The sequence below is a fragment of the Chlamydomonas reinhardtii genome, chromosome 9 (genome assembly GCF_000002595.2).
Source record: "Chlamydomonas reinhardtii strain CC-503 cw92 mt+ chromosome 9, whole genome shotgun sequence".
NCBI lineage: Eukaryota > Viridiplantae > Chlorophyta > Chlorophyceae > Chlamydomonadales > Chlamydomonadaceae > Chlamydomonas > Chlamydomonas reinhardtii.
Genome location: NC_057012.1, coordinates 2,406,323 through 2,433,228, shown reverse-complemented (window position 1 = coordinate 2,433,228; position 26,906 = coordinate 2,406,323). Strand labels below are relative to the sequence as shown.

At 69.3% G+C, this 26,906-nt stretch overlaps 3 protein-coding genes across 3 annotated transcripts; 1 reads left to right on the top strand and 2 right to left on the bottom strand.

Moving 5' to 3' along the window:
• Positions 1-415: 415 nt before the first annotated feature.
• On the bottom strand, positions 416-11,057 carry CHLRE_09g391500v5 (uncharacterized protein). Its single transcript, XM_043065599.1, has 13 exons — positions 10,852-11,057; positions 10,057-10,533; positions 9,244-9,664; positions 8,717-8,836; positions 7,774-8,341; positions 7,355-7,547; positions 6,984-7,076; positions 6,662-6,740; positions 6,508-6,554; positions 5,999-6,119; positions 5,552-5,660; positions 5,216-5,355; positions 416-4,939 (listed from the first exon to the last, which is right to left on the bottom strand). The coding sequence occupies exons 1-13, from the start codon at positions 10,914-10,916 to the stop codon at positions 1,526-1,528; spliced, it is 5,847 nt and encodes a 1,948-aa protein (XP_042920982.1). The 5' UTR covers positions 10,917-11,057; the 3' UTR covers positions 416-1,525.
• Positions 11,058-11,225: 168 nt separating this feature from the next.
• Positions 11,226-12,667, bottom strand: CHLRE_09g391550v5 (uncharacterized protein). The gene is made up of 2 exons (XM_001694520.2): positions 11,857-12,667; positions 11,226-11,641 (listed from the first exon to the last, which is right to left on the bottom strand). Exons 1-2 carry the CDS (start codon positions 11,904-11,906, stop codon positions 11,485-11,487), a joined length of 207 nt encoding a protein of 68 aa, XP_001694572.2. The 5' UTR covers positions 11,907-12,667; the 3' UTR covers positions 11,226-11,484.
• A 100-nt stretch (positions 12,668-12,767) lies between these two features.
• Positions 12,768-26,873, top strand: CHLRE_09g391600v5 (uncharacterized protein). Its single transcript, XM_043065602.1, has 4 exons — positions 12,768-23,221; positions 23,490-23,801; positions 24,310-24,414; positions 24,611-26,873. The coding sequence occupies exons 1-4, from the start codon at positions 13,037-13,039 to the stop codon at positions 25,832-25,834; spliced, it is 11,826 nt and encodes a 3,941-aa protein (XP_042920981.1). The 5' UTR covers positions 12,768-13,036; the 3' UTR covers positions 25,835-26,873.
• Positions 26,874-26,906: the final 33 nt, after the last annotated feature.

Below are 26,906 nucleotides of genomic sequence, written 5' to 3'. Positions count from 1 at the left end.
CAGATCTCGCTTGTGAAGTTGCGACCACCTTTTCAACACAACTTTGATACCCAGGAAGCGGCCAGAGCTCAAAGACTTTGACCGCGCCGATACCCTGCCTGCGTCCGCAAAGCCGCTTTCTGTCCAGGGAATTCGCTGGCCGGGCCACACCTGGTCTGGTATCCACGCAGGCGGACAGCTGTCTTTACGCGCCGTAAGTCCTTGTGGGCACACACATGAACACATGCGCTCCAGGAAACGATGCCGGCGCTGCTCCTGCCCCGCGTGCATAGACGCCGACGGACGCCAACCCTGGCGGGCCAGGAATGTTGCCAGCGGCCTTGATCGCATGGCTTCGTATTGAGCGCTGTGTTAGCTGCTGCCGCCCACGGCCGCCGCCATGGCAGGACAGGAGGCGTACGGGGGCCCAGAAGGCCATGGTCGGTTGTACGGCGGGGGGGGGGGGCCGATGTGCACATTTTCGTGGGATGCCGCGTTGTCAGAGCGCCCGCACGTGTGCGTACGGTACATGACGGAAGTGTCAGTGTGACCGTGTCAGGCAGACGTTCTCGGACCTGGTGGAAGTGGGTGTAGGAGTGCGGACATCCGCACACACATCCGCACATCCGCACCCATGAGCGAGTATGTGCACCGTACCAAACTACATCAAGGATGCGAACTACAATTGAAGGGACAGCCCGACAAGCGGGGGCACACCGCACCCACGCCGCGAGGGACTACATCAAGCGGTGAGACTGTCCACCAGCCCTCGCACTCTCGAACCTGCAAAGACCTGGGGACTCCACGCCTCCACCTATCAATCATGTCAGACCCGTTGGGGCGAGCGCCGTACATACGGCGGTTGCCGCTCCCAGCCGTGCCCATGTTCGTCCTTGCGAAGTCTGTGTCGTGTGTCATCGTGGGTTTCCTCACCAACCAAGCATACCGCACCCACATCCTGCTTCACTCCTCGTCATTCGCCAACGCGCTGGACACACATTCCCTGACTCCCTGAGCTAAGTACAGCAAACGCTGCGTCGCGCAATCAAGTACGCGCACGAGCAAGTCAGGCCTCAGCTCCGCCGCGCGCAGAATGGTATGCGCATCGAACGGAGCTGCATTGGCATACCTAAGTGACATTGGTCCGGTGTTTATACAATGCCCTCCACGGGTGCGACCTGCCCCCACGGTATTAGGGCCATTCGTGGCTCTTGCCAACGCCGCGTCCCCACACGCCGCAGCACTGTGCTGAGTTTGCGCCTATGTGAATACATATCTGATACATCCCAAGCCGCATCCGTGCAGGAACGGGCTGAGCATTTGTTTCAAGCGCCGCTGATACTACCTTCTGCTTGACTTGTATCGTACATCTTGTGTCTCAACGGCCCGACCAACAACCCAAACGCCAATCCTGCCCCATGCAGCTCTATTTGCACCTGACAGCAAGCGTGCCTAGACTGCCTACTCCCTCTCCTTCCCACTCCCCAGGCACACCGAATCTATCCCACCGAACCTATCTCACCTCAACCGTTCCACACTCTTGCTCTTAGTAAGGCTGTGCGCGTGTGTCGGGCGGCGCCCAACCCGTCATGGCCGACCCCCGCACCGAGCCCCCCGCCACAGAGCCCGGCATCGAGCCCGCGACCGAGTACCACATCTGAGACGACTCCGCACCTGACACAAACGACTCCGCACCCCCGCCCAGGCCGCCCTCATACCGGCCGCCGCCTCCGGCCCCTCCTCCTCCAAACGTGCTAGCCCCGCCGCCGCCGCCGAACGCGCTCCCGGCCAGGCCTGCCATCCCGCCGCCGCCGACGCCGACGCCGCCGCCAAGCAGCCCGCTGGCATGCCGCTGCTGCTGCCGCATGTGCGACACCGTGTGGTCCCGCGACTCGTACAGCGACTGCAGCAGTTGCTGCCCCGCCGCCACCCGGCCCGCCAGGCCCGCGCCCTCCGGCGCAGCGGGCAGATGCGGCCGTGGCGGCGGCGTCGCCGCGCCCATGCCGCTGCCCCTGCCCAGGCCATGTGCCTGCTGCCGCGCCTGGTGGTGATAATGGTGTAGCTGGTGCGGGGGGTGCAGAGGCGGCGGCGGCAGGAAGAGATCGGGGGAGTCGTGGACCTCCACGGCGGCGGCGGCGGCGGCATCCGCCCCCACCGCTGCTGCTGCGCCGCGCGCCGGAGTGCCGCTAGAGCTGTGCTCGCGCTGGTGTTCGGCCCCCTGATGCGGCGCTGCGCCGCCGTCCGGCCGCGCCGCCGCCGCCGCCGCCGCCACCGCCGCATGGCTGCCGGCGGCGCGTGGCGTGCCGCTGAGCATCGTGGCGTAGTCGTATTCGTACATGCCGTACGGGTCGCCGTCATCATCACTGCCGCCGCCGCCGCCGCCGCGGCTTCCGTGCCCTCCTCTGCCGCCCGCCGCAAAATAGTCCGTACTGACGTACTGGCTGGCGGTTGCATGCGCGCCTGGGTCCGCGGGCGCCTGGGCGGCGGCGGCGGCCTGGGCGGCGGCGGCGGCCTGGGCGGCGGCGGCGGCGCGCGGCGAGGATGGCTGCGGCGGGCTGTCCAACAGGTGTGAAGCCGAGGAGGATGCGGCGGCCGAGACGTCAGCGCCACCCTGCGGGCCCCACCGCCGCCGCGGCAGCGACAGCGACGCCGTCAGCGGCAGCGGCGCCAGCGAGGCGCCCACACCACCGCCCACACCACCGCCGCTGCCAGCCCCGGCATCCGCCATTGCGCCCCCAGTGGCGCCCCCAGCGGCGTGCACAGCGCGGGCAGGAGCCTGCGCCGGCAGCAGCTGTTGTTGCTGGTGTGGCGGGTGCGGCTGTTGTTGCTGGTGCGGCTGCAGGTGACGGAGGGCGGCGCTGCCTGCATGATAGTCCTGCGCCGGCGCCGCCGCGCCCGGCACCAGCCCGAACCCAGAGTCCGGGTCCTCCCGCAGCCCCGCACCAAACACGTCCTCGTCCTCGTCCTCGTCCGCGCCACTTCCACCACAAGCCGCCGGCGGTCCGACACCCGGCCGGCCGGGATGCGGCGCTGCTCGTGACTGCTGCGCCTGCTGCACAGCTCGCGGCGGCGCCTGCGGCTCCGGCGGCCATAGCCCGGATGCCTCTGCCTCCGCCTCCGCCCCCGCCTCCCCCGGCGGCGGCTGGTGCCCGCCGGGTCCCCAGGCCATGAGCGGCGGCGCGGTGGCCAGTGCCGCCGGCGGCAGCGCCACAAAGTCACCGCCCAACAGACCCAGCCCATGGCCCAGCCCATGGCCCAGACCCAGCGGGTCGTCGTCATGAAGGTCTGTGTCGATGGGGTGCGGCGGCTGCCGCTGCATCTCCAAATCAGGCAACGGCAGCGCCGCCGCCGCCGCCGCCGCCGCCGGCGCCGACGCAGCCGGCCAGGCGGCGCCGTCACCGAGGTGGCGCGGCGTGGTGCCCCCGCCGGCGTGGGATGAGGAGGAAGGCAGCGATGTGACGCCGGCCGCCGCGGAGCCGGCCCCAGAGCCAGTGCCGAGGCCGGAGAAACGGGAGAACGCGGAGGCGGAGGAGGAGGCGGCCAGGGCTGCTGCCGCTGCCGGTGGGTCGTCCAGACCTCGAAGGTCAAGGATGTCGGAACCACAGCCGGGCGCTGCCGCCGTAGTGGAGGCCGTGGCAGAGCCGAAGCCAGGCACGGCGCCGCCGTCGGCGTCGCCGTCGCCGTCGGCTGGCGGCGCCTCCATTGCCGTGCCGTCGTCCGCCGCCGGCCCCGCTGGAGCAGCCGCCGCCGCGGTTATGCCTCGCGCCGTGCCACCGCCTGTTGTGTGCTGCGCCGGCGGGTAGCGGTGGGGCTCCGCCTGCCCCGGCCGTGACGCCGGCGCCGCCTGCCCGGCAGGAAGCCATGCGCCGCCGCCGCTGCCATTCCCGAGGCCGTTGGCAGCTCGCCCGCCAGTGTTTGCGCCGCCAGCGCCGGCGCCGCCGGCGCCGGCGTGGCGGGCGGCAGCGGCCTGCTGCGCCGCCGTGTAGTAGTACGGCACTGGGTAGTACTGCAGGTGCGGCGGCGCCAGTGTACTGAACTGGCTAGACGCCACACTGGGGCTGGGGCTGCCGGCGCCGCCGCCGTATGGATTGCCGCCGCGCGCGAAGGGAAAGGGTGGCGGCACATAGTGAGGCGTCGTGGCGGACGTGGCGGCGGCGCCAGAGCCGGTGCCGGCGGCGGCCAGGTACGGCGCCATTAGAAGCACGGGTGACTCCAGCTGCGGGCGCAGCCCCGGCGGCCAGCCGCCGTCGCCGCCACCGCCGCCGCCCGCCGCGGCGGACAGACCGCTGGCGGCGCCGCCACCGTTGCTCATGTAAGAGCGCACACCGTGATACGGCTGAAAGTGTGGCGGCAGTGACGGCGGCGCCGCCACCGGCCGCGGCGGCAGCCGCTGCCGCGGTGGTGGGCCTCGCGCCGCCACGCCAGCCCTGCCAGCCGCCACGGCAGCTGCGGCTGTTGCCGCCGCATCCTGCGCGCCCGCCGCCGCCACCGCATTCGCGCCCGTGGCGCGGCCCGCCTTGGCTGCTGCCTGGTACGGGTAAGCAGTTGGCGACGACTGGTGGTACGGCTGCGCGTCTGTCGCCACCGGCGGCGGCTTTGGCGGCGGCGCCGCCACGGGCGCCGGCCCGCCAACCGCCAACCGCTGGTGCGGCTGGTGCGGCTGCTGCTGCTGCCAACGGCCGCCGCCGCCGCACGAGACCACTACAGCCGACGAAGACGCCGTGACCCGGCCCGCGTCCCAGCCATCCCCACCCTTTCCGCCATCGCCGTAATCACCGCCTTCTGCCCCCGCGCCGCCGCCCACCGCGCCGCCTCCGCCTCCGCCTCCGCCTCCGCCTCCGCCGCCCGCCGCCAGGGTCGCCAGCATGCGGCGGCCCAGCTCGCCGGGGCTCCATGTGGGGTAGGTGGCCGCAAAGGTGAGGAAGGACTTCTCCAGCTTGCCCTGACGGCTGCGCATCGCCTGTGTGCGTGCGTGTGCGTGCGCGTGTGCATGTGCGCGTGCGCATGTGTCAGCAAAGGCGGTTGCGCGCTGCCCAGTCAGGTGTTGGGCGCGCACCCCGCCCTAACCTACACAACCCCTCCCCCTCCTGCCGTCCTCTGCCTCCTCCCAACCTGCGTCTCCTCTCCATCCCCGCCCCCTGCCCCTCCTCACCTTGTCCTCAATACTTAACAAGCATGCAATCCCCCTCCCCCTCCCCCTCTTCCTCCGCCTCGCCCGCCCCCTCCGCCTCCCCACCTTGTCTGCCTGCACGGGCGCGCCGTACTTGGCATTGCCGTGCCGCGCCAGGGCGGCGTCGTCGAACAGCGCCAGGCTGCACACGTCGCCCAGGCCCGGCACGTGCACCGTGAAGCAAGACACGAACTCCACGATGGATTCTGAGCGGCGGGGCGGTGTGTGTGTGTGTGTGTGTAAAATAAGACGAGGGGGGCGATGGGGTGGGGTGTGTGGTGGGATTGGGGATGGGGTGGGTGTTGGGGTTCAAGACATGGCTACTTCAGGGCAGGCGGACTCCTCCAATTAGTCATGCATGGAGTTCCCTTCCCTTCCTGCACGTCATTCCTCTCTGCTCACCCGCGCACTCGGGCAGGCTCCACGCCAGCACCAGGGGCGTGGCCAGCAGGCTGAACAGCTCCTCACAGAACAGCCCCACCTTGAGCCGGAACAGCGCCAGGAAGGCCGACTGCGGGGGCGGAGGAGGGGGAAGGAGGGGAGGAGGGGAGGGAGGGAGATGGAGGTGAGGGCAGTGGGTAAGCGCTTGGGGGTGGGGGTGGGGGTTGCAAAGATTGGTACAGAGAAGTGTAGCGGGGGTGGGGAGAGGAACTAGGGGGAGTGGGCGCGTGTGCGGGTTAAGCAGGAGTGGCGGGTCCTGCAGCTTCGCCTCCCTTGCTGCTGACTTGCTGCCCTCCCCCTCCCCCCTTCCCCTCTCCCCTCCCCCCGACTGTACCTGCCTACGACTTCACTTCTTAATTAATCATGAATGTAACCCCCGCCCCTCCGCCGCCCGTGCTTCTCCCCCACCTGCACCTCCGCGGTGTGCGCCCGCCCCCTCCAGGCCCGCGGCAGGTAGTGGGTGTAGGCCACCACCTCGGCCAGCGCCCGCTCTGGGTCGTAGGCCACCGGCTCCTCGGACACCAGGTTCCTGTGGGGGTAAGGGTGGGTGGGGGGTGGGGTTGGCGGGTGGGGGTGGCGGGGTGGGTGGGGGTGGGGGTTAACTTTGAACCAATCCCTTAAGGAAACAGTCGCGCTGCAAGGAGAAACTGCAGCCGCATGTGCGAGCTGTGGTGGGGGTGGGGGATTTACAATCATGATTATTTGAGAAGTGAAGGCGTAAGGGGGGGTTCAGGGGTGGGCGGGGTTGCGAGGTGAAGGCAATGGGAACAGGGGAGAGAGCGACGGGAACAGGGAACAGCGGGCAGGGCTGCAGGAGGGTGGTTCGGGGTTGCGGGGTGAAGGCTAGGAGGTCGGGGGTGGTGTGTGCGTGTGTGTGTGTGTATTGTGTGTGCATATGGCCCGGCCGGCTGTCTCACCTGCACGCCGCCAGCACCAGTGTGAGAGTGCCCAGCCACCACACCACCTGCGCGGCACACACACACACACACACATGCATAGTCAGGCGGCAGCATTCACAGAACACACAAATACACACGCGCACACACGACACACACACACCCATTCCCCCACCTGCCTCCCCGCCAGCGGCCGCTCCAGCAGCCCTTCATCCAGGAAGGTCATGAACAGCAGCAGAGCCACGAAGGAGCCGCTGCGGGCGGGTGGGTGGGGGCGGTGAGGGAGGTGGAAGGTGAGGGTGGCGGGAGGTGGGAGGTGAGGGTGGCGGTGGCGGGAGGTGGCGGTGCGTGGTGGGGTGAAGGTGTGAGTACTTTTGTATGGTTGTGTTTGCTTTTTGTGTCTTTGGGGGCTGGAAGAAGCAAGGATATAGAGCGCACGGGCATGGGGAGGTTGCAACACTCGCTCGCTCGCTCGCTCCATTGATGGCGGCACCTACGTCACGAACACGGCGAACCGCGCCACGGCCGCCAGGGTGTGTGAGGGGAACTGGGCCACGTAGCGCAGGGCCGCGGGGTGGCTGGCGCTCAGCCTGCAGGCAGGCAGGGGAGGGGGAAGGGGGAAGCGGAGGGGCGTGTGTGTTAGGAAACACGAGGAATGGGAAACGCACATCGTGCATGCGGAGCGTGTGTGTGTGTGCGTGCGTGTGTGTGTGTGTGAGGTGCGTGTGTGCGCGTGCGTACTGCGTACATGTGTATGCAGGGGGGGCATGGCGGGTTGCCAATTCGGGTTGCCACTTGCCCTTCCCTCCTCCCCCCTCCCCCCTCCTCCTCTTCCTCCTCCCCCCCCTCCCATTATGCGCCCACCCACCTGTGGTGCAGGTAGTGCGGCAGCTCGTTGAGTTCGCGCAGCCGCCACTTGGCCAGCCCGCTCCAGCGCCGGCTGCCCAGGCCGGCGGGGTGGTGGTAGAGGCGCTCGGCGTTGCGCATGAAGAAGTAGGCCAGCAGGAACATGGACAGGAAGGGCGACAGCACCAGGTTGGCGGCGGCCACAACGCGAAGGCCTGTGTGCGTGTGTGTGTGGGGTTGCAAAGATGGTTGATAAGAAAGAAGGTACAGGAGGGGGAGGCCGAGGTGGGAGGTGAGGAGCGGGGGGAGGGGCAAGGAAGAGGCGAAAGGGATGGATGAGAGAAAGTGCAACGGTTGACGAGCGGCAGGATGCGGGTGGTGAGTGGGGCTGGCGGCGGGGTGTCGCCTCGCCCCACACCCAGCAGCCCCGCCCCTACTCACGCCGCCGCAGCGCCGCCACATCCAGGAACTCGGGCCGGATCCGGAACCGGTCATCAAACATGTGATCCAGGATGCACCAGCGCAGGTTCCACTCCAGGGTCTTAGTCAGCATGGGCGGGCAGCGCCGCCTCCGCCGCCCCGAGCCGCCGCCGCCTCCGCGGCTGCCGCTATCGCCGCCAGCGCCGCCGCTACCCCCGCCAAGGCGACTCAACAGCCGCTGCCGAAGGGTGGCCGCTGCGCCACCACCGCCGCCGCCGCCGTTTTCGAGGCCGTTACTGTCAACCGCCAGGCTGGTGTAGCCGTTACCGGTACCGTTACCATGGTGGTGGTTGCGGTAGTTGCCGTTCTGGAGGCCCATGGCGGGCCCGCCGCCAGACCCAGCCTCAGAACCTGCCGCGCGGCTACGCGCTAACCGGTGCCGCACGTGCTCGGTGGCGGCGGTTGCTGCGGTTGAGGCCGCGGCGGCGGCGGCGGTTAGTCCCTCGGCCACGTCCGCCATGGACACGTGCGGTAGCGTCAGGTGCAGCTGCAGCACGTTGCGGTTGATCATGGCGATCAGATAGTTCTCCTGTTGGCGGTTGGGCGGTTGGGCAGTTGGTGGGCGGGCGGGTGGGAGGGTGGGATTTTCGATTGGGGCGCCGCTGCAGTATGGTACGGCAGCCAGATGCTGCAGCCGACTGACTGGTGGCGGGCTGTGCGCATCATGGTCCCCAGGCCGACAGCGCGGCAGCGGACCGTATGTTTGCTGTTGCCGCCCCTCATGCCCCATTGACCCTGGTGGCGCCCCTGGCGCCTGCGCCGTTCCGTCCCGCCTTGTCCACCCAAACGTTTGGGCCCGAGCGCATCGCGCCAAACATCCTTTGCAACCCCCCACCCTGCCTCCACCCCTGCCTCCACCCCTGCCTCCCACTCCGCCTCCCCCCCAGCCCCACCCCTCCCGCACCTTGCGCATGATGCGCGCCACGATGCCCAGCTCGTCCAGGTCTCGCGCGATGCACAGGCGGCTGGTCCGCTGCACCAGCACCAGCCGGTGAACCACCTCGGCCCACGTCAGGGCCACCACCTGTGTGTGGCACGGGCCGGCGGCGGGGCAGCCATCAGTGACAGGCGGCGAACCAACACGGGGCCCCGGCCGACACGGCAGGGCGGGCGTCGAATGTACCCAGCCTGCCTGCCAGACCTGCCTCTCAGCCACCCCAACCCCTGCCACCGCCGTCCTTTCCGGACGGGTGACACACACATGCATCTCCACGCCGTGCCCCCTCCCAGCCTCGCCCTGAGCACCCATCCAGTCACACGCCCCAGCCCTCCCTCTGCACAAAACCCCCTCCTGCAACTCCCCCCTCCCTCCCTCCCTCCTGCCTCCTCCTCCCTTGGGCTTGGGCATAAACAGCTCCCCCCTCGCCAACCCCTCCCTCCCCCTCGCCAGCCCCCTTCCCCCCTTCCCCTCCCCCCTCCCCCCTCCCTCACCTTGGCCTCGCTGATGCCCAGCCTGCTGGCCATGAAGGCGCCCACCTCGCGCATGTGGCCCACATCGCTGACCCAGTGCGCCGCGCTCCAGCCCAGGTAGCCCACACACAACCCCACGTAGCACACCGCCAGCAGCCCCGGACCCAGACCCCGGCCCAGCAGCGGCCGCCGGTCCAGTCCCACCGACAACAAGTCACACCCGCCTGCTCCGCCAGCGCCTCCTGCGTCGCCTCCACCGCTGTCGGCGGCGGCGGCGGCGGCTCCGCCGCCGCCGGCGCGCGGCGCCAGGCATGCCGTGTGCAGCGCGCCCCAGTCGACGAAGAGCAGCAGGAAGGTGGAGAAGGCGGCGGTGAAGGCGAGCGCCAGCAGGTTGAGGGCGCCGGCGAGCAGGATGGAGCGCAGGCCGCGCTCATGCCAGTAGCTGCGGGGGCAGGCGGGGGCAGGCGGGGGGAGGGGAGAGGGGGGCGGGAGGAGGGGAGAGGAGGGGAGTGGGGCGAGATGGAGAGGGAGGAGAGGACGAACGGGAGCAGGAGGAGAAGGATATAGAGGCGCATGGCAAGGGCGGTGGCGATTTGGGGATCTACGGGTGATTCAGGCCGCGCTCCAGATCCGGTGGGGAAGCATCAGCACGACGGCAGCACAGCAGAGGCCACAGCCCTGCCCGCCTCGTTGAGTCACACCACCCCACAATACAGCTCCACCCGCCCACCTATCCGCCCGCTCAACCTAACACACGCACGCACGCACACACACGCACACGCACACGCACACGCACACACACACACACACACACACACACACACGTACACGCACCGGTACACGCGTGTGAAGAACAGGTCCAGGTTGGCGGGCGCCGCCCACTCGTACGCCTCCCCGCCAGCCAGCAGCGGCGTGGCGGCGGAGGAGCCGCCGCCGCCGCCGCCGTCAAGCAGGCCGGCGTCCTCCCAGTGAGCTGTGCGTTCGGTAGCGTGTCCGTTACCGTTGCCGTCGCGTTCGCCGTCGCCATCGGCGTAGCTATAATAAGTGTGGGCGCAGTGCGCTGCAGCCGGCCAACCGCTCGCACCGCCGCAATCGCCACCGCCGCCGCCGCCGCCAGTACCGCCGTAGCCACGCCCGCTGTATCCAACGGAGGGAGCTGGAGGCATGGCGCCTGGTGCGTGCGGAGCGCCCGCCTCAGAGTCCGTGTGTGCGGCGGGCCAAGCGGCCCAGGGCGCGGCTGGGCCCGGGCCTGGTGCCGGCAGTGCGTCCAGGCCGTCGCCGTCGCCCGGGGCAGCGAGCTCCTCCGGCACCCTGCGCAGCCACGTGTGCGATGCTATTTAGCAAGCACGTTAGCACGAGCGAGGATCGCCCTGCGCACTCAAGCGCGGGCATGCTGGTCGCGGCAATTTACCGCTTCACTTGCCAGAGCAAGGCAAGTGCGCGCTCACCACAGCATTGTTCTGCGTTCATTGTGCCTATATATACAAAGACTAGGACTGGGCCACTAGCCGAGGGAGTTGAGGCAACGGACAGCAAGGGTTTTGCCCCCCGCCGCGTCGACTGTAAAGGCCAAATGCTTAAGCCATCCGGTAAACCAGGTGCGATGCGGATGGTTTCCAAGGCACTCACCTCGCAAGCAGGCTTTGTTGCAGCTCCCATTGCTCGGTGTTCAAGCGCTCCCGCGCCAGCCGCATCAAATGCCCACTGCCAATATGATGCGTATCAGTAGTCCCATACAGTACAGAGCAAGCTTGAAGGCTGGGGCACGTCGTGGGGAGAATTCCCTGCCGCGTCACAAAACCACGGAGGTACCCTTTGTTATCGACTGCTTCTGGAAAATGTGCCTGGACTTGTGTGGCAGTGCTTTTTGCCTTCGCGTTTTGCAAGCACTCCCAGAAAGTTTTGCCCCTGCTCTTCCCACGGCTCATCCCATAGCGTGCCGTTTCCCCGTCAAGCATGCCCCCCCCCCCTTTGCATGAGCCATGATCTTTGCTTTAATAAAGTACAGAAAGGTGTGTACAGAAACGAGGTGCACCACCGAATGCCGTTGCGCCATCCTGGCGTTGCGGAGCGGAACGCACATCGGTCCGCGTTGGTTTACCTTGCTACCCGCGCGAGAAAGGCTTACGCATGCGGTGAAAGTCAAGTTCATCAGTGCGATTGACCATAAGAGTACCGGTGCTGCTAGGGGAGGGATCTGACATCCCTGGGGACATCAGACCAAACAGCCCTTTCCCCAGCTTTCCCTTTCCACTTCTCTGATTACGCATGTGTTGGTGCTCGTGTCTTCCTAATTCCACTGTGCTTGGTTCGCTGAGGGCGCCAACCGCCACGGCGGGCCTCTGGGCTCTGGGGTAGCAGGGGGCCTTGGGGCGGGAACGCCTGTTGGATCTTTGTGGGCCAGGGTATCGGTCGGCATCTGCACGATACGACACATAGATTGATACGCAATTCAGCTCAGAGGCAGGGCGCACAAGCATGTTACAGTATTGCATGCTCGGGCGCAACTTTATCCTGCCTGCTGGTGGCTTGTCGGCACAAGAGGACGAGTGAATACCGCCGGCCCGGGTACAGCATTTCCACGGATGTGCAAAGAGCCGTTGTGCACAGTACACCCCCCGGCGTTTTGCCCACCTGTTGATGGTCCTGGCCTTGTTGACATCCTCGCATCCTTCCGTGGGCATCCAATTGCCGGGCCTGGCGTGCCCAATCCAGTTATAGGAGGCCTACCAGCGCCATCTGCCCCTACGCCCGTACCCCCTTCCCACCAAGGCTAGCTGTGCAGCAGGGAGGGCTCCAGTTGTGCTAGTGCACAGCACACTAGGGGCAGCCGGCACCACTTGCGAGAAATAGCGCGCTTCGTCAGCGGGACTCCAACGCGATTAAAGTTGACGCCTAGACTACTGCTGAACCTATGCAGCTTCGTTGCCTTTAGTTTGTGAGATCGCGTGTCCGAACAGCGGTTACAATGCAAACATTACAGGCTGTTTCCACTCGGCCCACTACACTAGCGCGAAAAGGCCATTAGTGGGAGCTAAGTGGAAAGGCGTTTCTAATACAGCTTCGGAGGCGATTCTTTCAGCAATGGAAAGAGCTTGATCGCGTGTATTCGGCATAGAAAGTATGGTTCCAGGCTCACGCGGCCACTTCGCGGCCCTCTACCTCGCTCCAACAAGCACAGACCCAAGTGGAAATTGAATATATGGCACTTGCGTATGCAACTTGATTTATATTGCTTGGAATTAGCTCCAAAGCTTCGGCCTGGACACTAGTGGCAAAAAGTGCTTTAGAGGGCTGCTCGGGAGCAGGGGTCAAATAGTGGAGGTCAAGTGGGAACCCCGACTTCCTGGTCTTCGCATGATTTCACTTGCAACCAAGCGCATTAGCAAACACTAAGCAAAATACATTGTTTGCATTCGATTGGCAAGGCTAAGCTGCCGGGAATCGGGATTTCGGTCTGTAGTGGGGCCAAGTGGAAACAGCCTGTTAGACTCATTACTAGTCCCAGTCTGAGATATATACAAAACTAGTGCTCAAACCATAATCGTGATCTCCTCAAAGACTTAACCGTGCATGGTATTATATCTCTGACCGCCCACTCCAGCGTCATTATATTGCATCGTTTTCGCGGCCCCCCTTTTTTGCAGCCCCCGTCCCGTAAACGTGCAAGAAGTAGTCAGCAACCCTGCAATGTGCAGAACGGGAGACTTTGCTGGAGCTGGGTCTCCCTGGTCACAAGGAGCTCGCCGCGCAGGTGCACGCTGTCGGTACTAGCTCAACGGAGCCCGTTCCGGCGGCATTGGCCCTCGGGGAAATGCAACGTGAGGGGGCGCCCGGCTGCAGTGCCGCTGTACCGTCGCTGCCGCCGCCTGTGCAGGCGGGTGCGTGGGCGCATCCGCCGCCGCCGCCACGGGCCGCAGCCCGAGCGGCGGCGGCAAAGATGCAGATGCAGACGCAGGCAGGGTCGCGGCACACTGGCGGAAGCGAAGGCGGAGGCGCCGCCGCTGCCCCCAAGGACCCGCCAAACCCTGCCTCACAGGCTGCGGCGGCAGCCGTCGTCGTCGGCGACAACCGCCAGCCACCCGCCAAGCGCACCCGTGGCAGCAGCAGCATGCTGCGCAGGGGCCCTGCCCCTGGCGGTCAGGTGGATGCAATTCGCGCTGCTGCTTCAGCTACGGACGGTGGTAATCACGGCGGCGGTGCTGGCTTGCCATCTGCTTCGCCTGCTGCGGACACGAAGGCGCCAGCTAAGCGCCAGAGTGCGCGCCTGAACAGCGCTGGCCTACAGGAAACGCAGCCGCAGGCGGAGCAGCAGCAGCAGCCGCGGCGGCAGCAGCAGGGGCAGCAGCGGCAGCAGCAGCAGGGGTCGCTCTGGCGGGCCGCACGGAGTGCGGAGCAGCAGCAGCAGCAAAAGCAGCAGGCGGAGGAGCAGCAGCTGCAGCGGCAGGTGGAGGAGGGACAGCAGGGGACGGCAACGGCCACGGGCGCACGCCGCCAGGCGCCGCCGCAGCGGGCTGGCCAGCAGCCGCTGAAGCGCCTGCGGGCGGCGGCGGCGGCGGCGGCAGCTGCACCTGCACCTGCGGGGGGTGGCGACAGAGCTGGCAGCGAGGCTGTGGGCGGCAATGAAGGCAATGAGGAGGGTGATGCGTCGCACGGAAAGACAGAACGGGCAGAACCACCACGGCCAGGGGCAGGGGAAGCAGGGGCAGGGGAGTCCGCACAGGGCGCCGGTGCGGGCTGCAGGGGCGCAGAGACGGCAGCGGCAGCGGCAGCGGCAGCGCCACAAGCAGCCTCTGACGGGGCGGGACCTGGGTCAGGCAATGGAAAACGGCGCCGAGGGGCGTCAACCGCAGACGAACGGCCGCCCACAGCACCACCCGCCACTCGCAGGCGGTCTGCGCCGACCGCGAGAAACGCCGCTGCCGCCCCGGCGGCCAGCCCCCCGCAGAGCCGGCCCGCCTCCCCGCCTCCTGGGGCCCCTTTAGCCCCTGCAGCAGTCGCACCCAGAACCGCAGCCATCGCCACAGCCGCAGCCGCAGCCCCTGCAACCGCCCCTGCAACAGCCGCAACCACAGGTGCAGCCGCAGCTGCAGCTGCGGCAGCAGCCGTTTCGTATGCGTGCGTCACGTGCGGCTCGCCGTACCTCCTGCGCAAGAACAAGCAGCACGGCTTCTTCACGCACCGCACCCGCGCCTACACTTGTGACACCTGCTGCCGCCGCAACGTCAGCTCCCACGGCTTCTACGGCCCCACCGGGACGCGGTCGCTAGAGGAGGCGGGCGGCCGGGAGTGTGCGAACTGCGGTAAGGGCGATGGCAACAGCAGATGGCGCACGCACCCCACCCGGCTGGGCTTGTACCTATGCCGCACCTGCAGCGAACGCGGCCTCTGGAGGTCGGGTGAGGGGTCGGCCCCCGAGCCCACCGGTACCGGTGCCGCCGCCACTGCCAGTGGTGGTGCTGCCGCAGCGGCTGCCGCGGCCGTGGCAGCCGTGGCGCGTACAACGACGCCGGAAGAGGCAGGAGCTGCAGCGGCAGCAGTAGCCCAAGCGGGAGAACGAACCCGAGCGGGAGAAGGAGAAGCCACAGACTCGGCAGGAGCTGCAGCGGTGGCAGGAGCAGCGCCAGTGTCGGCTGATGCCGCTGAGGCGCCGTCGGCTGAGGCCACTTCTGTGCAGGCGAGTGGGCAGCAGCATGCAGAAAGAGTGGCGGCGGCGGCGGCACCGAGGCCGGGGCGCAGGCGTGGGCCTACGCGGGAGGCACGCCGGGCCGAGGCAGTAGCTGCAGCGGGTGAAGATGCGGCACCGCAGGGGGTGGAGCCGCCGATGGCGCTTGCAGTGAAGCCGGCAGCGGATGTGCAGACTGGCGGCACAGCCCAAGCGCAAGTTGCCGGTGATGCCGCCGGTGATGCCGCCGGTGATGCCATCAGCCAGGCAGCAGCAGCAGCAGCAGAGGCGATGGCAGTAGCTGCGATGGCAGCTGAGGAGGCGGCGGCGGCCGCGGCGGTTCCTCACCGAGGGACGGCTGCGGTGTTGCTGGAGGCGGCGGCGCTGGCGGCGGCGGAGGTGCCAGCGGATGTGGCGCAGGCTGCACCGGCCGATGTCGCGTGTGACGTGCCAGTGGTGGCGGCGGCGGCAACTGCTCAACCGGTGGCGGCTCCAGGTCCGGCGGCGCAGCACGCGCGGGAGGAGCCGCTGCTGGGCATGCAAGGACCGGGACAGCCGCCGCAGCCGCCGCAGCCGCAGCCGCCGCAGCCGCAGCCGCCGCAGCAGCCGCAGTGGGAGCCGCAGCCACAGCAGTGGGAGCCGCAGCCGCAGCCGCTGCAGCCGCAGCAGCCGCAGTGGGAGCCGCAGCCGCTGCCGCCCCAGCAGCCGCAGCAGCCGCAGCAGCCGCAGCCGCAGCCGCCGCAGCCGCAGCCGCCGCAGCAGCCGCAGTGGGAGCCGCAGCCACAGCAGTGGGAGCCGCAGCCGCAGCCGCTGCAGCCGCAGCAGCCGCAGTGGGAGCCGCAGCCGCTGCCGCCCCAGCAGCCGCAGCAGCCGCAGCAGCCGCAGCCGCTGCCGCAGCCGCAGCCGCCGCAGCAGCCGCAGTGGGAGCCGCAGCCACAGCAGTGGGAGCCGCAGCCGCAGCCGCTGCAGCCGCAGCAGCCGCAGTGGGAGCCGCAGCCGCTGCCGCCCCAGCAGCCGCAGCAGCCGCAGCAGCCGCAGCCGCTGCCGCAGCCGCTGCCGCCCCAGCAGCCGCAGTGGGAGCCGCAGCCACAGCAGCCGCAGCAGCCGCAGCCGCCGCAGCCGCTGCCGCAGCCGCAGCCGCCCCAGCAGCCGCAGTGGGAGCCGCAGCCACAGCAGCCGCAGCAGCCGCAGCAGCCGCAGCCGCTGCCGCAGCCGCTGCCGCCCCAGCAGCCGCAGTGGGAGCCGCAGCCACAGCGGCTGCCGCCCCAGCCGCAGTGGGAGCCGCAGCCGCTGCCGCCCCAGCCGCAGTGGGAGCCGCAGCCACAGCGGTCGCCGCAGCCGCAGCAGCCGCAGTGGGAGCCGCAGTGGGAGCCGCAGCCACAGCAGCCGCAGCAGCCGCAGCAGCCGCAGTGGGAGCCGCAGCCGCAGCCGCAGCAGCCGCAGTGGGAGCCGCAGCCACAGCAGCCGCAGCAGCCGCAGCAGCCGCAGTGGGAGCCGCAGCCGCTGCCGCCCCAGCAGCCGCGGTCGCCGCAGTGGGAGCCGCAGCCACAGCAGCCGCAGCCGCCCCAGCAGCCGCAGTGGGAGCCGCAGCCGCAGCCGCCCCAGCAGCCGCAGTGGGAGCCGCAGTGGGAGCCGCAGCCACAGCAGCCGCAGCAGCCGCAGCAGCCGCAGTGGGAGCCGCAGCAGGAGCCTGCTCCTGCGGAGCCGCACCCTCAGCATCAGTCGCCACCAGACGGGGCCAACACGGCGGAGGCGGAGTGGGCGGCGGTGGAGGGGGCGGAGGCGGAGGGGGCGGAGGCTAAGGGGGCGGAGGCGGAGGCGGAGGCGGAGGCGGAGGCGGAGGCGGAGGCGGAGGCGGAGGCGGGGGTGGAGGCGGGGGCGGGGGCGGAGGCGGAGGCGGAGGTGGAGGCAGTGGCGGAGGTGGGGGTGGGGACGGGGGCGGAGGCGGAGGTGGAGGCAGAGGCAGTTTCAGTGGCAGTGGCAGACGCAATGGCACCAGTGCCAAGGGGTGCAGCGCAAGCCACGGCGTGGCTGGCGATGCCTTCGCCTCCGCCGCCACCGCCGGCGGTGTCGCCGGCCGCCTTGCGGCCGCCGCGCCAGCCCCGCACGCGGCGGCTGGCCGAGCTGGCGGAGGAGCAGGACCCCGCGGCGGCGGTGGCGGGTCCCAGCGGCCACTTGGATGAGCCGGGTGGCGGCCGGGAGGCTGGCGGCCCGGCGCCGCCGCAAGCGATGTCAGCCGGAAATGCCGGCGATGCAGCCGCAGTCGGCAATGGCTGTGGCAGCGGTGGGGCCGGCGGCAGAGGCAGCGGCGCAGCGGAGGTGGTCGCCGGACGTGCGGTGCCGCCGACAGCGGCTTACGGCGGGCCTGGGCCTATGGCTGCCGGCGCCGCAGCGGCCGACGTGTCTGCAGCGGCCGCGCCGACTGCCTTCATGACGGCGGCGGAGTTGCCATGTGGGGTCCCATGTGGGGTCCTGGCTGCGGTGCCGGCGGCGGCGGCTGTGGCGCAGAGCTCAGTAGGCGGCCAGGGCCTGAGGGCGCAGGCGGGCGCCTGGGGGCAGCTGCGCCAGGACCACGAGGCGGCGCGACCGATGCCGACCATGAGCGCGGGGCAGGGTGCGGAGGCCAACGCGGGGGCGGGCGCGAAGCCGGGAGCGGGAGCAGGGGCGGGAGTGGAAGCAGCCCCGGACGCCGTCCAAGCTGGCGCATTAGCGACGCCAGGCAACCATGCTGCGGCGCTGGAGGTGCTGCCGCTGCTGCTCGATTTCCTGCCGCTGCGGCTGCGCCAGCTGCACATGCAGCGCCAGACACTGCTGGGGCTGCAGCCGCTGCTGGAGCAGGCCGACAGGTCGGACATGCAGCAGCAGCAGCAGCAGCAGCAGCAGCAGCAGCAGCAGCAGCAGCTGCAGCAGCAGCAGCGGCAGCAGCAGCAGGAGCTGCAGCAGCAGGAGCTGCAGCAGCAGGAGCTGCAGCCGCAGCGCGGGAGGCTGGGCCGGCGGCCGCTGAAGATGGTTGAGCTGGACTTCCGCTGGTGTGCTGTGTGTGGGGCCAAGTGCGGCGGCGCTGCGGGTGGCGGCGGCGGTGGCGGCGGCGGCGCAGGAGCCGGCGGCGGTGGCGGTGGCGGTGGTGGCGGCGGAGGCAACGCGGCGGATGCCTGGGTCGCATGGTTCGAGTGCGGCGACCCCTCCCGCATCGTGTGCGCGCCGTGCCACGAGCGGAAGGCGGCGTCAGAGGGCGTGGCAGCGGCGGGCGGCAAGCGGCGCAAGGGCGCACGTGTGCCGACAACGGCAGCTGCCGGGGCGCCCGCCGCGTCGTCACAGCGGATGCCACCAGCAGCAGCAGCAGCAGCCGCAGCGGCAGCCGCTGCAACAGCGCCAGCGCCGGCGCCGCCCGCAGGCACGCGCGCCGGCACGCCTGGAGCCGGCACGCCAGGGGCCGGCATGCCTGGAGCCTGCATGCCGCTCAGGCCGAGCAGTGCTGCGGGCGAGGGCGGCGCCGCGGGCAGGCACGCGTCAGGCGCCGCGGCCGGCCAGGCACAGCCGGTTGAGGCATCTGCAGGCGCGGAGCGCGCGTGTGCCAACCACCCGGACGGCCCGACTCCGTCTGCCGCGACCAGTGCCCCGGCCTCCGGCCGGCCGCACCTCAGCCTCTCGCGCAGGCTGCATCTGGCGAGTGCGGGCGCGCGTGCGGCCGCGGCCGCAGGGATAGCAGCATCGCTCGCCGCAGCCTCGAAGCAGCGGGACACAGCCGTGCCTGGGCCCTCTGTCAAAGCGATGGCCGCCTTCATGGCAGCGGCCCAGCGCGCCGGCACTCCACCCCAGCGGCAGCCACAGGCGCAGCCACAGGCGCAGCAGCAGGCGCAGCAGCACCGCGCCTCGGACGGCGGGGCCCGGGATGCGGCGCCGTGCCTGCTGTCCGGCGAGCCCCAGCCCCAGCGCCAGCAGCCGCAGCGCCAGCCCCAGCCCCAGCGCCAGCCGCAGCGCCAGCCCCATCCCAACCCGCCCAACCCGCCACGGCTGATGCAGGACCTGGCGCCTCTGTCCACCCAGGCCGCCACACTCACGTCCGCAGGCACGCTGGCCGCGCCGGCTCAGGCCGCGGGTGTGCTGCCAGCCTACGCTGGAGCTGCGGCCGCTGCTTATGGCCTGGGCGCCGGCGCCGCCACTGCTGCAAGTTTGGCGACGGCGGCGGTGGCGGCGCCGGCTTCTGTCCGTACCGCGGGCGCTGCTGCGTTGCTCATGCCGGCGCAACGTCACATGCTCTTGATGCGGCAACACCAGCAGCAACAGCAGCAACAGCAGCAGCAACAGCAGCAACAGCAGCAACAGCAGCAACAGCAACAGCCCCACATGCAGGCGCCAAACCAGCAGCAGGTGGAGGCGCAGCTGCAAGACGCGCAGCTGCAGCAGCTGGCACAGGGCACCTTGGCGAGCATGCAGCAACTGCGGCTACAGCACCACCAGAACATGCAACGTCGGCAGCAGCAACAACAGCAGCAGCAGCAACAGCAACAGCAACAGCAACAGCAACAGCAACAGCAACAACAGCAACAGCAGCAGCAGCAACAGCAACAACAGCAGCAACAGCAGCAACAACGGCAACAGCAGCAGCTGCAGCAGCAGCAACAGCAGCAGCTGCAGCAACAGCAGCAACGACAGCACCAGCCGCTGCAGCTGGTGCAGTACCAGACACCTGGAAGCTTCAGCCCTCCAGGCAAGCTGCTAGCCAACTCCACGTTGGCCTGTGCACACGCCTCCTCACACGCCTCCTCACACGCCTCCGAAGCGCGTGATGCAGTGGTATCCCTGACAGCAGCAGCACTACCACAGGCACCACCGCTGCCACCACCACGATCAGCACCAACACCATTGCAGCCACCACCAACACCAACACCAACAACACCACCAGAGGCCATCTCTCCAAGGGCGGCTGCGGCCGCAGCGGCCGCAGCCGTAGCCGCAGTGGCGGAGGTGGCGGCAACGGGGACGGCCGCCGCCGCAGCAGAAGCCGCAACGGCCGCAGCGGCGGCTGCAAAGGTGGCGGCTGCGGCCGCCGCGGCAGCAGCTGCCGCGGCGCCAGCATACCGAGGCCACACCGCAGCTGGGAGCCTGCAACAACCCTTGGTTGCATCCGTGGCCATGCCCGGTGTTATCTACCACAGAAGGAGCGGCCCCGGTGCTGTGACCGGCGGCAGTAGTGGGCCTGTCAGCGCCGGTGGGCCTGTCAGCGGCGGTGGTGCCGGCGGTGCCGGCGGCGGTGGTGCCGGTGGCGGTGGTGCCAGCGGCGGTGGTGAAGGCGGCGACGGTGGGCCCGGCGCTATGCACGTGGTGGACAATGTGCCGGAGGAGGTGCGGCAGCGGCACCAGCACTTCCTGCAGCAGCAGCAGCAGCAGCAGGCGGAGCTCCAGCGGCAGCAGCAGCAGCAGCAGCAGCCGCACGTGCTGGAGCCCAGATGGCAGCCGCGGCTGCTTCTGCAGGTGCTGCAGCCGGAGGAGCAGCAGCAGCAGCGGTTGCAACCTGAGCCGCCGGAGCAGCAGCGGCTGGCTCAGGCGTATGCCCGGCTCGAGGCGGCTCTGTCGTCGCCACCAGGCGGGCAGGGGCAGGAGAAGGGGAACGGCCAAGGGCACGGCCAGGAGCAGGGCCGTGGACTGGGGCAGCCGACAATGCCGGCACAGACGCTCATGCCGCCACTGATGACATCCCAGCGCGGCGCGGGCAGTGCTGCGGCGGGCGGCGGCGGCTTCGCTCCACACACAGCCGCGGGCAGCTCGGGCGCCACGGGCAGCGTAACGCTGGGAGGCGGTGCCAGTGACAGTGCGATGCTGGAGTGGGTGCTGCTGGGCGAGAGCCGCCCGCCCCCACAGCCGCCCGCACAGCCACCCGCACAGCCGCCCCCACAGCCGCCCCCGTCTGCACCTGCACCTGCAGCGGTGCCGGCGCCGGCGCCTGCCGCGCTGGCTCCGCTCGCTCCGCTGGGCTCGGGGCTGCACCGCATTGGGGCGCCAACACGGGGCCCTGCAGCCACCGCCGCAGCTCTGGTGGGCACGGGCACGGGCACGGGCACGGGCACGGGCACGGGCATTTTTGCGCCCACAGCCGCGACCGCGGCGGGCTACGTGGCTCATGGTGGCGCCGCTGGCAGCGTGGCAGCAGCTACGCAAGCAGCAGCCCCAGCAGCTGCAGCTGTGGCGTCGTCGTCAGCAGCGGGTGGTGCAGCCCCGATGCGGGTCCGGGCACCCACAGTCCCTCACGCCAGCGCGCCGCCGCCGCAGCATACGCAGCTTCAGCAGCACCAGCAGCACCAGCAGCACCAGCAGCAGCCGAAAGAACCGCAGCGCCGCGCAAGCACCGGCGCCATGCCCGCTGCCTGGGCCTACCCCACGCTGGCGCCGCCACCGGCGCTGTGGGGTGGGGACGGCGGCCACGACCTGCAGCCCCCCACGACGCAGGCCGCCGGGCACAGGGTGCCCAGCCACGCGCGCACAAGCAGCCCACCTCGTGCACAGCCACAGCCACAGCCACAGCCACAGCCACAGCCACAGCCACAGCCACAGCCACAGCCACAGCCACAGGCGCAGGCGCAGCCACAGCCAACGCAACAGCAGACGCTGCAACAGCCAACGCAACAGACATTGCAGCAGCCGCAGTCGGAGCCGCAGATACCGCAGCTGCAGCAGCAGCAGCTGCTGCAGTTACAGGTGCGGTCACAGCAACCGCCGCATGCGGCTGCAGCGTGGGGGCTCAGCGGCGCGGCGCCCCAGGCAACTGCTGGTGTGCCCGCGGCGGCGTCGCCCGCTGCTGCTGTGCGCCCGGCTGACACCACTGTGCGCCCGGCTGACACCACTGTACGCCCGGCTGACACCACTGTACGCCCGGCTGACACCACTGTACGCCCGGCTGACACCACTGTGCGCCCGCACGCCGAGCCCTGGACCGCGACAGGTGCCGCGCCGCAGCAACAGCCGCAGCAGCAACAGCCGCAACAGCAACAGCAGCAACAGCCGCTACAACAGCATGCAACGCAGGAGCAGCGGCAGGACAGCCATCCGGCCGCACATGCGGGGCGGCACGCATCGCAGGCGCCGCAGCCGACACGACCCGGGCCGCTGTCCCCGCCTACACGGGTGCTGCTGCCGCCGGAACCCCATTCCGAGGCGGGCGGGGCGCAGGCGCCCGGCGCCGCCACGCATTGCGCCGCGTGCGGCTGTAGCCTGGCCAACAAAAAGGTGTACAGGCACAAGTCAACGCCGGGGCTGAAGACCTGCAAGAGCTGCTACTGCCGCTGGTGCCGGACGCACTCCTACAATGATGCCGGCAAGACGCGCGCCGCTGCTACTGCCGCCGCAGGTGCAGGCGCAAGCGCAGCAGCAGCAGCAGCACCTGCTACTGCCACCACCGCCACACCGGCGGCGGGGGCGAGCTCGCTGCAGCCGGGCAGGCGCGTCGCGGCCACGCGCCGCAGGGCTGCAGCCGCGGTGTTACGGGAGGACACGGGCGGGGGAAGCGACGCATCGGCCGGCTTGAAATCGGAGGATGGTGAGCAGGAGGTCGCAGAGGTGGAGGCGGAGGTGGAGGCTGGGAGGGGGACGAAGCATGCGGCGGGGCCCGAGGCCGCCGCCGGGCACGGGGCATGGAGGCTGATGCCGCCGGTCAAGCGGCCCGCGGCAGTAGCCAACGACGAGCCCTGTGCGAGGGGCACTGGCTCCCCCTTGCCTGACTCGCAGTCGCCTCCAGCCCGCGAGCGCGTGTTGCAGCAGACGGCGCTGGTGGTGGCGGCGGCGCAGGGGCAGGGGGAGACACTGCAGGGCGGGCCCTCCCCAGATGCTGCGGAGCAGCGGATGGAGGAGGAGCGGGAGAAAATGGAGGGAGGGGACGAAGAGTTCGGCCAGCGGGAGGCCGCGGTGCGCGCACCGCAGCACCCGCGGCCGCAGCAGTCGCGGCTGCAGCCTCAGTCGCATTCGCTGCAGGACCCCGCGGAGGGGCAGCTGGCGGGCGTTGCATCCTCCGGAGAGGAGTCTGCGGCCGAGCAGCGGGCGGCTAAGCGGGCGGGTGGGCGGGCGGGTGGGCGGGCGAGGGAGCACGCCGCGGCGGTGCTGCTAGCGGAAAGCGGCGGTCATGGGCAAGTGGAGGAGGAAGCGGAAGAGGAAGAGGAAGAGCAGGAGGGGGAGGGGGAGGAGGAGATGGAGGAGGAGGTGCGTGACAAGGACCTGGAGCGGCGGGGGCTGGAGCTGGGGCAGTGGCCGGACGTGGGCGGCGGCGGGCTGGAGCCCCAGTCTGCGGGCCGCCTGGCGCGGTGGCTGCGACAGTACTGCGGGGCGCTGGAGGCAACCGTGGAGGTGAGGCGCGGGGGAGGGGGTCGCGCTGCTGGTGGGTAGTGGTATGTCGTACGGTATCTATGGTACGGGATTGGCGTGTGGTGTAGGCGCTGATGGCAAACCCAAGCCGGCGCGCTGGTGCAAACGGCATGATGAAAACGGCAGCGCCAGGGTTGGGCTGATTCACGTCCGCACGTGCAGAGGCGCGCTAGCGCACGTGGGCTATCGTTTTCTCCTGCCGGTATTGAGAACATGGGACGCCCGCGCTCTGCTTCCTTGCCCTTGTCAGGCGCTGGACACGCACCAGCAGGCGCAGCGGCAGCACCAGGCGCAGCAGCAGCAGCAGCAGGCGCAGCAGCACCAGCACGCGCTGCGGACGTGCGGGCGCGGCGGTCTGCCGGGCCCTGCCACGGCCGCTGGCGACGACGTCGTGGGCTACAGCTGCGCCGGAGGGCTCGGCACAGCTGCCGCACACCCGCGCAGCTCGGACTTGGCTGTGGCCACGAACCCCAACGGCCGCGGCCTCGCCCCACACCGCGGCCACGCGCCAGACCTGGACATGCAGCGCCGCTTGGCCGACGGCATAAACCGCTGGATGGAGGTGTGTGTGTGTGTGTGTGTGTGTGTGTGTGTGTGTGTGTGTGCGTGTGTGTGTATGTATGTATGTGTGTGTATGTGTGTGGGTGTGGGTGTATGTGGATGTGGGTGGGTGGGTGGGTGGGTGGGTGGGTGGATGGGCGGGTGGTTGGGTGGGTGGGTGGGTGGGTGGGTGGGTGGGTGGGTGGGTGGGTGGGTGGGTGGGTGGGTGGATGGGCGGGTGGTTGGGTGGGTGGGTGGGTGGGTGGGTGCGCGCGCGGCGGCAGACTGGCGGGGGCCCTTGGGATTTGCAGACATTGATCATGCTCCGCCAGGCAGGGCTTGCAGCTTGTCAAGCACGACAGCACGGGTGCCGTACGTGCTTTGCCGCTTGCTCAGAGCCAAGGCGCGTGCGCACGCACTGGCTGCGTACGGTGCTGCGGTGCCGCCCGCCCCCATCACCGACTGACCGCCCGCAAAACCAAATGCGCGCTGACGTCGCCGTCGGTGTGGCGACTGCCGTGCTGCCACAGGCGCACGTGTGGGGCCGGCCGCTGGCGCTGATGCTGGGGCAGGAAGCGGAGGCGCTGGGCCTGGACCTGGAGCAGCCGCCGCTGGGGCTGGCGCCGGAGGAGCAGGTGCGCGCGCAAGGCCACACGAACGCTTGGGGGCAGGGTCATCGCGTCTCTAGCGTTGGAGTGGTGCACGCGCACGGGCTTGGGTCGGTTTCGCGGCAAACGACCAGGGCTGTGGGGTAGCGTACTGACTGACTCCGGCATTGATTAGAACCGTTTTGTGTGCTGATGTTTGGCCTTCTTCCTTGTGCACGTGCAGACGGGCTGGCAGTGCAGCCGGGCACGAGTGTGCGCCGCGTATGCGCGCGTTGCGGATGCGGCCATGAACGTAGCCCAGCCGCAGCAGCAGGAAGGGAAGGAGCAGGAGGCAAAGTCGGGGCACCAGCAGCAGCAGCAGCGGCAGCAGAAGGAGATGGAGGAGGCAGAGGAATACCAGCAGCAGCGGCCGGAGGAGGCGCGGTCTCCGCCGTCAGCTGCAGCGGTAGCCTCTTTCCGTGGGGTCACCTACATGCTCGCCCACCAGCTGGCGGCAGAGCTGGCGTGGGTGGGTCCTCACGCTCCCACCACCACCAGCATCACCACCACTAGCAGCGTGGGCGCGATTGGCGCCAGCGGCGTTGACGGCAGAGGCGTTGGCGAGGGCGGTGCGCCGCTGCAACCGGAGTGGAGGCACCAGGGGCCGCGCCCCGCGCCCGAGCAGCCGCCGCTTGGCCTGACGGCCCCGCCACTGGCGGCCCCGGCGCCTGCGCACCCGGAGGGGCGGCAGCAGCAGGTCGCCGTGCCCGCGGCCGTGGCGGCGGCTGGCGGCACCGTGGCGCCGCATGGCGCCGCAGGGGGAGAAGAAGGGCGCGAGGCAGTGGCGGCGCGGGAGCGGGCGGCGGACCGACTGCGGCCGCTGCTGCTGCGGGCCGTGTGCGAGGGGCTGCGACTGGCCCTCAGGGTCGGCTCCCAGCTGACGACGCGGCGGCAGCAGCCGCAGCAGCAGACGCAGGCGCAGGAGCAGGCGCAGGAGCAGCCAGCCGCGGTGCCGGGGTCGGGAGCTGGCGGCATGGTGGGTGCCGGCGGCGTCCCTGCCAGCGCCGGGCGGCTCCTGTTGCGGCTGTCGGCTGTCGGTGGTGCTGGTGCTGGTGCTGGTGCTGGTGCTGGTGCTGGTGCTGGTGCTGGTGCTGGTGCTGGTGGTGGTGGGCGGGCCCCCGCGGGCGCCGCGGCCCCCGCGCCCGGCGGTGCAGCCTCATCCACAGCGCTGGTGCTGGTTGGCGCGCCGCGGCCTGCGGCGGAGGCGGCCGCTGGGCCGCCGTGGCAGTCACAGCAGCGGGAGTCAGCCGCCCTGTGCCTGGCTCCCGGCGTCTACCTACCTGCCCCGGCGTCAGCTCCTGCTGCGGGCGGCTCTGGGGCCATGGTCGCGGCGGCTGATGCCGGTACCGGCGAGCCGGGCTACCTGCGGGTGATTGCGCCCCTAGTTGTGACTAGAGCACATCACTGAAGAAGTTGACACCGTAGAGCAGCGGGGGCGCGCGATTGCAGCTGATTGGGGCTGGTGTGTGGTGTTTCCTTTTCAGCGCAGCGCTCTAAGAGCTATGGGGATGGAGGTGTGGACGGTGATTCCTGTCATAGTAGAAGTAATTCATGCTGCTTGTGGGTCGCACGTGATTGACGCATGGCGCTAGCGCAGCTGTGGCTTTCAGGCTGTGGGCTAACGCGACACGCTGTCCGGTAGATGCATTCTCCGTTAGGTTCTATAAGCGCCAGCATAAACTCAGAAATGCTGGGCGATACGGTGCGCTAGTATTGCCTGTTTGTGTGGATGTCCAGAGGGCGTGTTGCAAAGGCAGTGTTCATGGCGTGAGCGCTGGGGACAACCCTGATGAGCACTGCGCACGGTATTCAAAGAAATGCGGAGAAAGCGAGGGGTTAGGGGTAAGTCTGGGGAGGAATGTGTGGAGGTTGTGCACTTAATCATAGTTGGGGTTATTCCTTACAATTCTTTTTAGCCCACGATACCAGTGTGGACCAGTGCGAACCAATGCCCCGGGACCGACGATGGCATGGGCTTGCAGGAGCGAGCAGGGGCGGCTCCCCCAGTTCTGTGGAATGACTGGGACCCCCGCGCGCGTGAGATGGGGCTGGTGGGGAGCGCAAGGGACAGGTGCAAGGCAACTCTTGGCAACAGGATTGACCGTGTGCTTTGAAGGCTGTATTCAGGGATGGTTTCATGAGTGGGCGGGGGCAGGGTATCGCCAGGACAGACGACGAGACGCGATCATACAAGTCCGGGCCCTGCGAGCATGTTGTAGACAGCTGGCCGCGACTTCGCAAGCGAGATCTGGCTGCGTTTCGCAGGTTTCCAGCGGTACAAGAGTGGACGCATGTCGGTACGCCGGTAAAGTGCGGCCAGCCCGGGACCACCACCTCATTGCATGCAGTTAACCAACATAAAGCTAAACCACTAGCATGGTTTGGCGCCAGGAAAGTGTCACGGAGGCGAAGGGGCAGTGGTGATGATGCTTCCCGCGCATGTGACGGGGATTTGGGGTCGAAGGGGCGCTGGTTGGTTC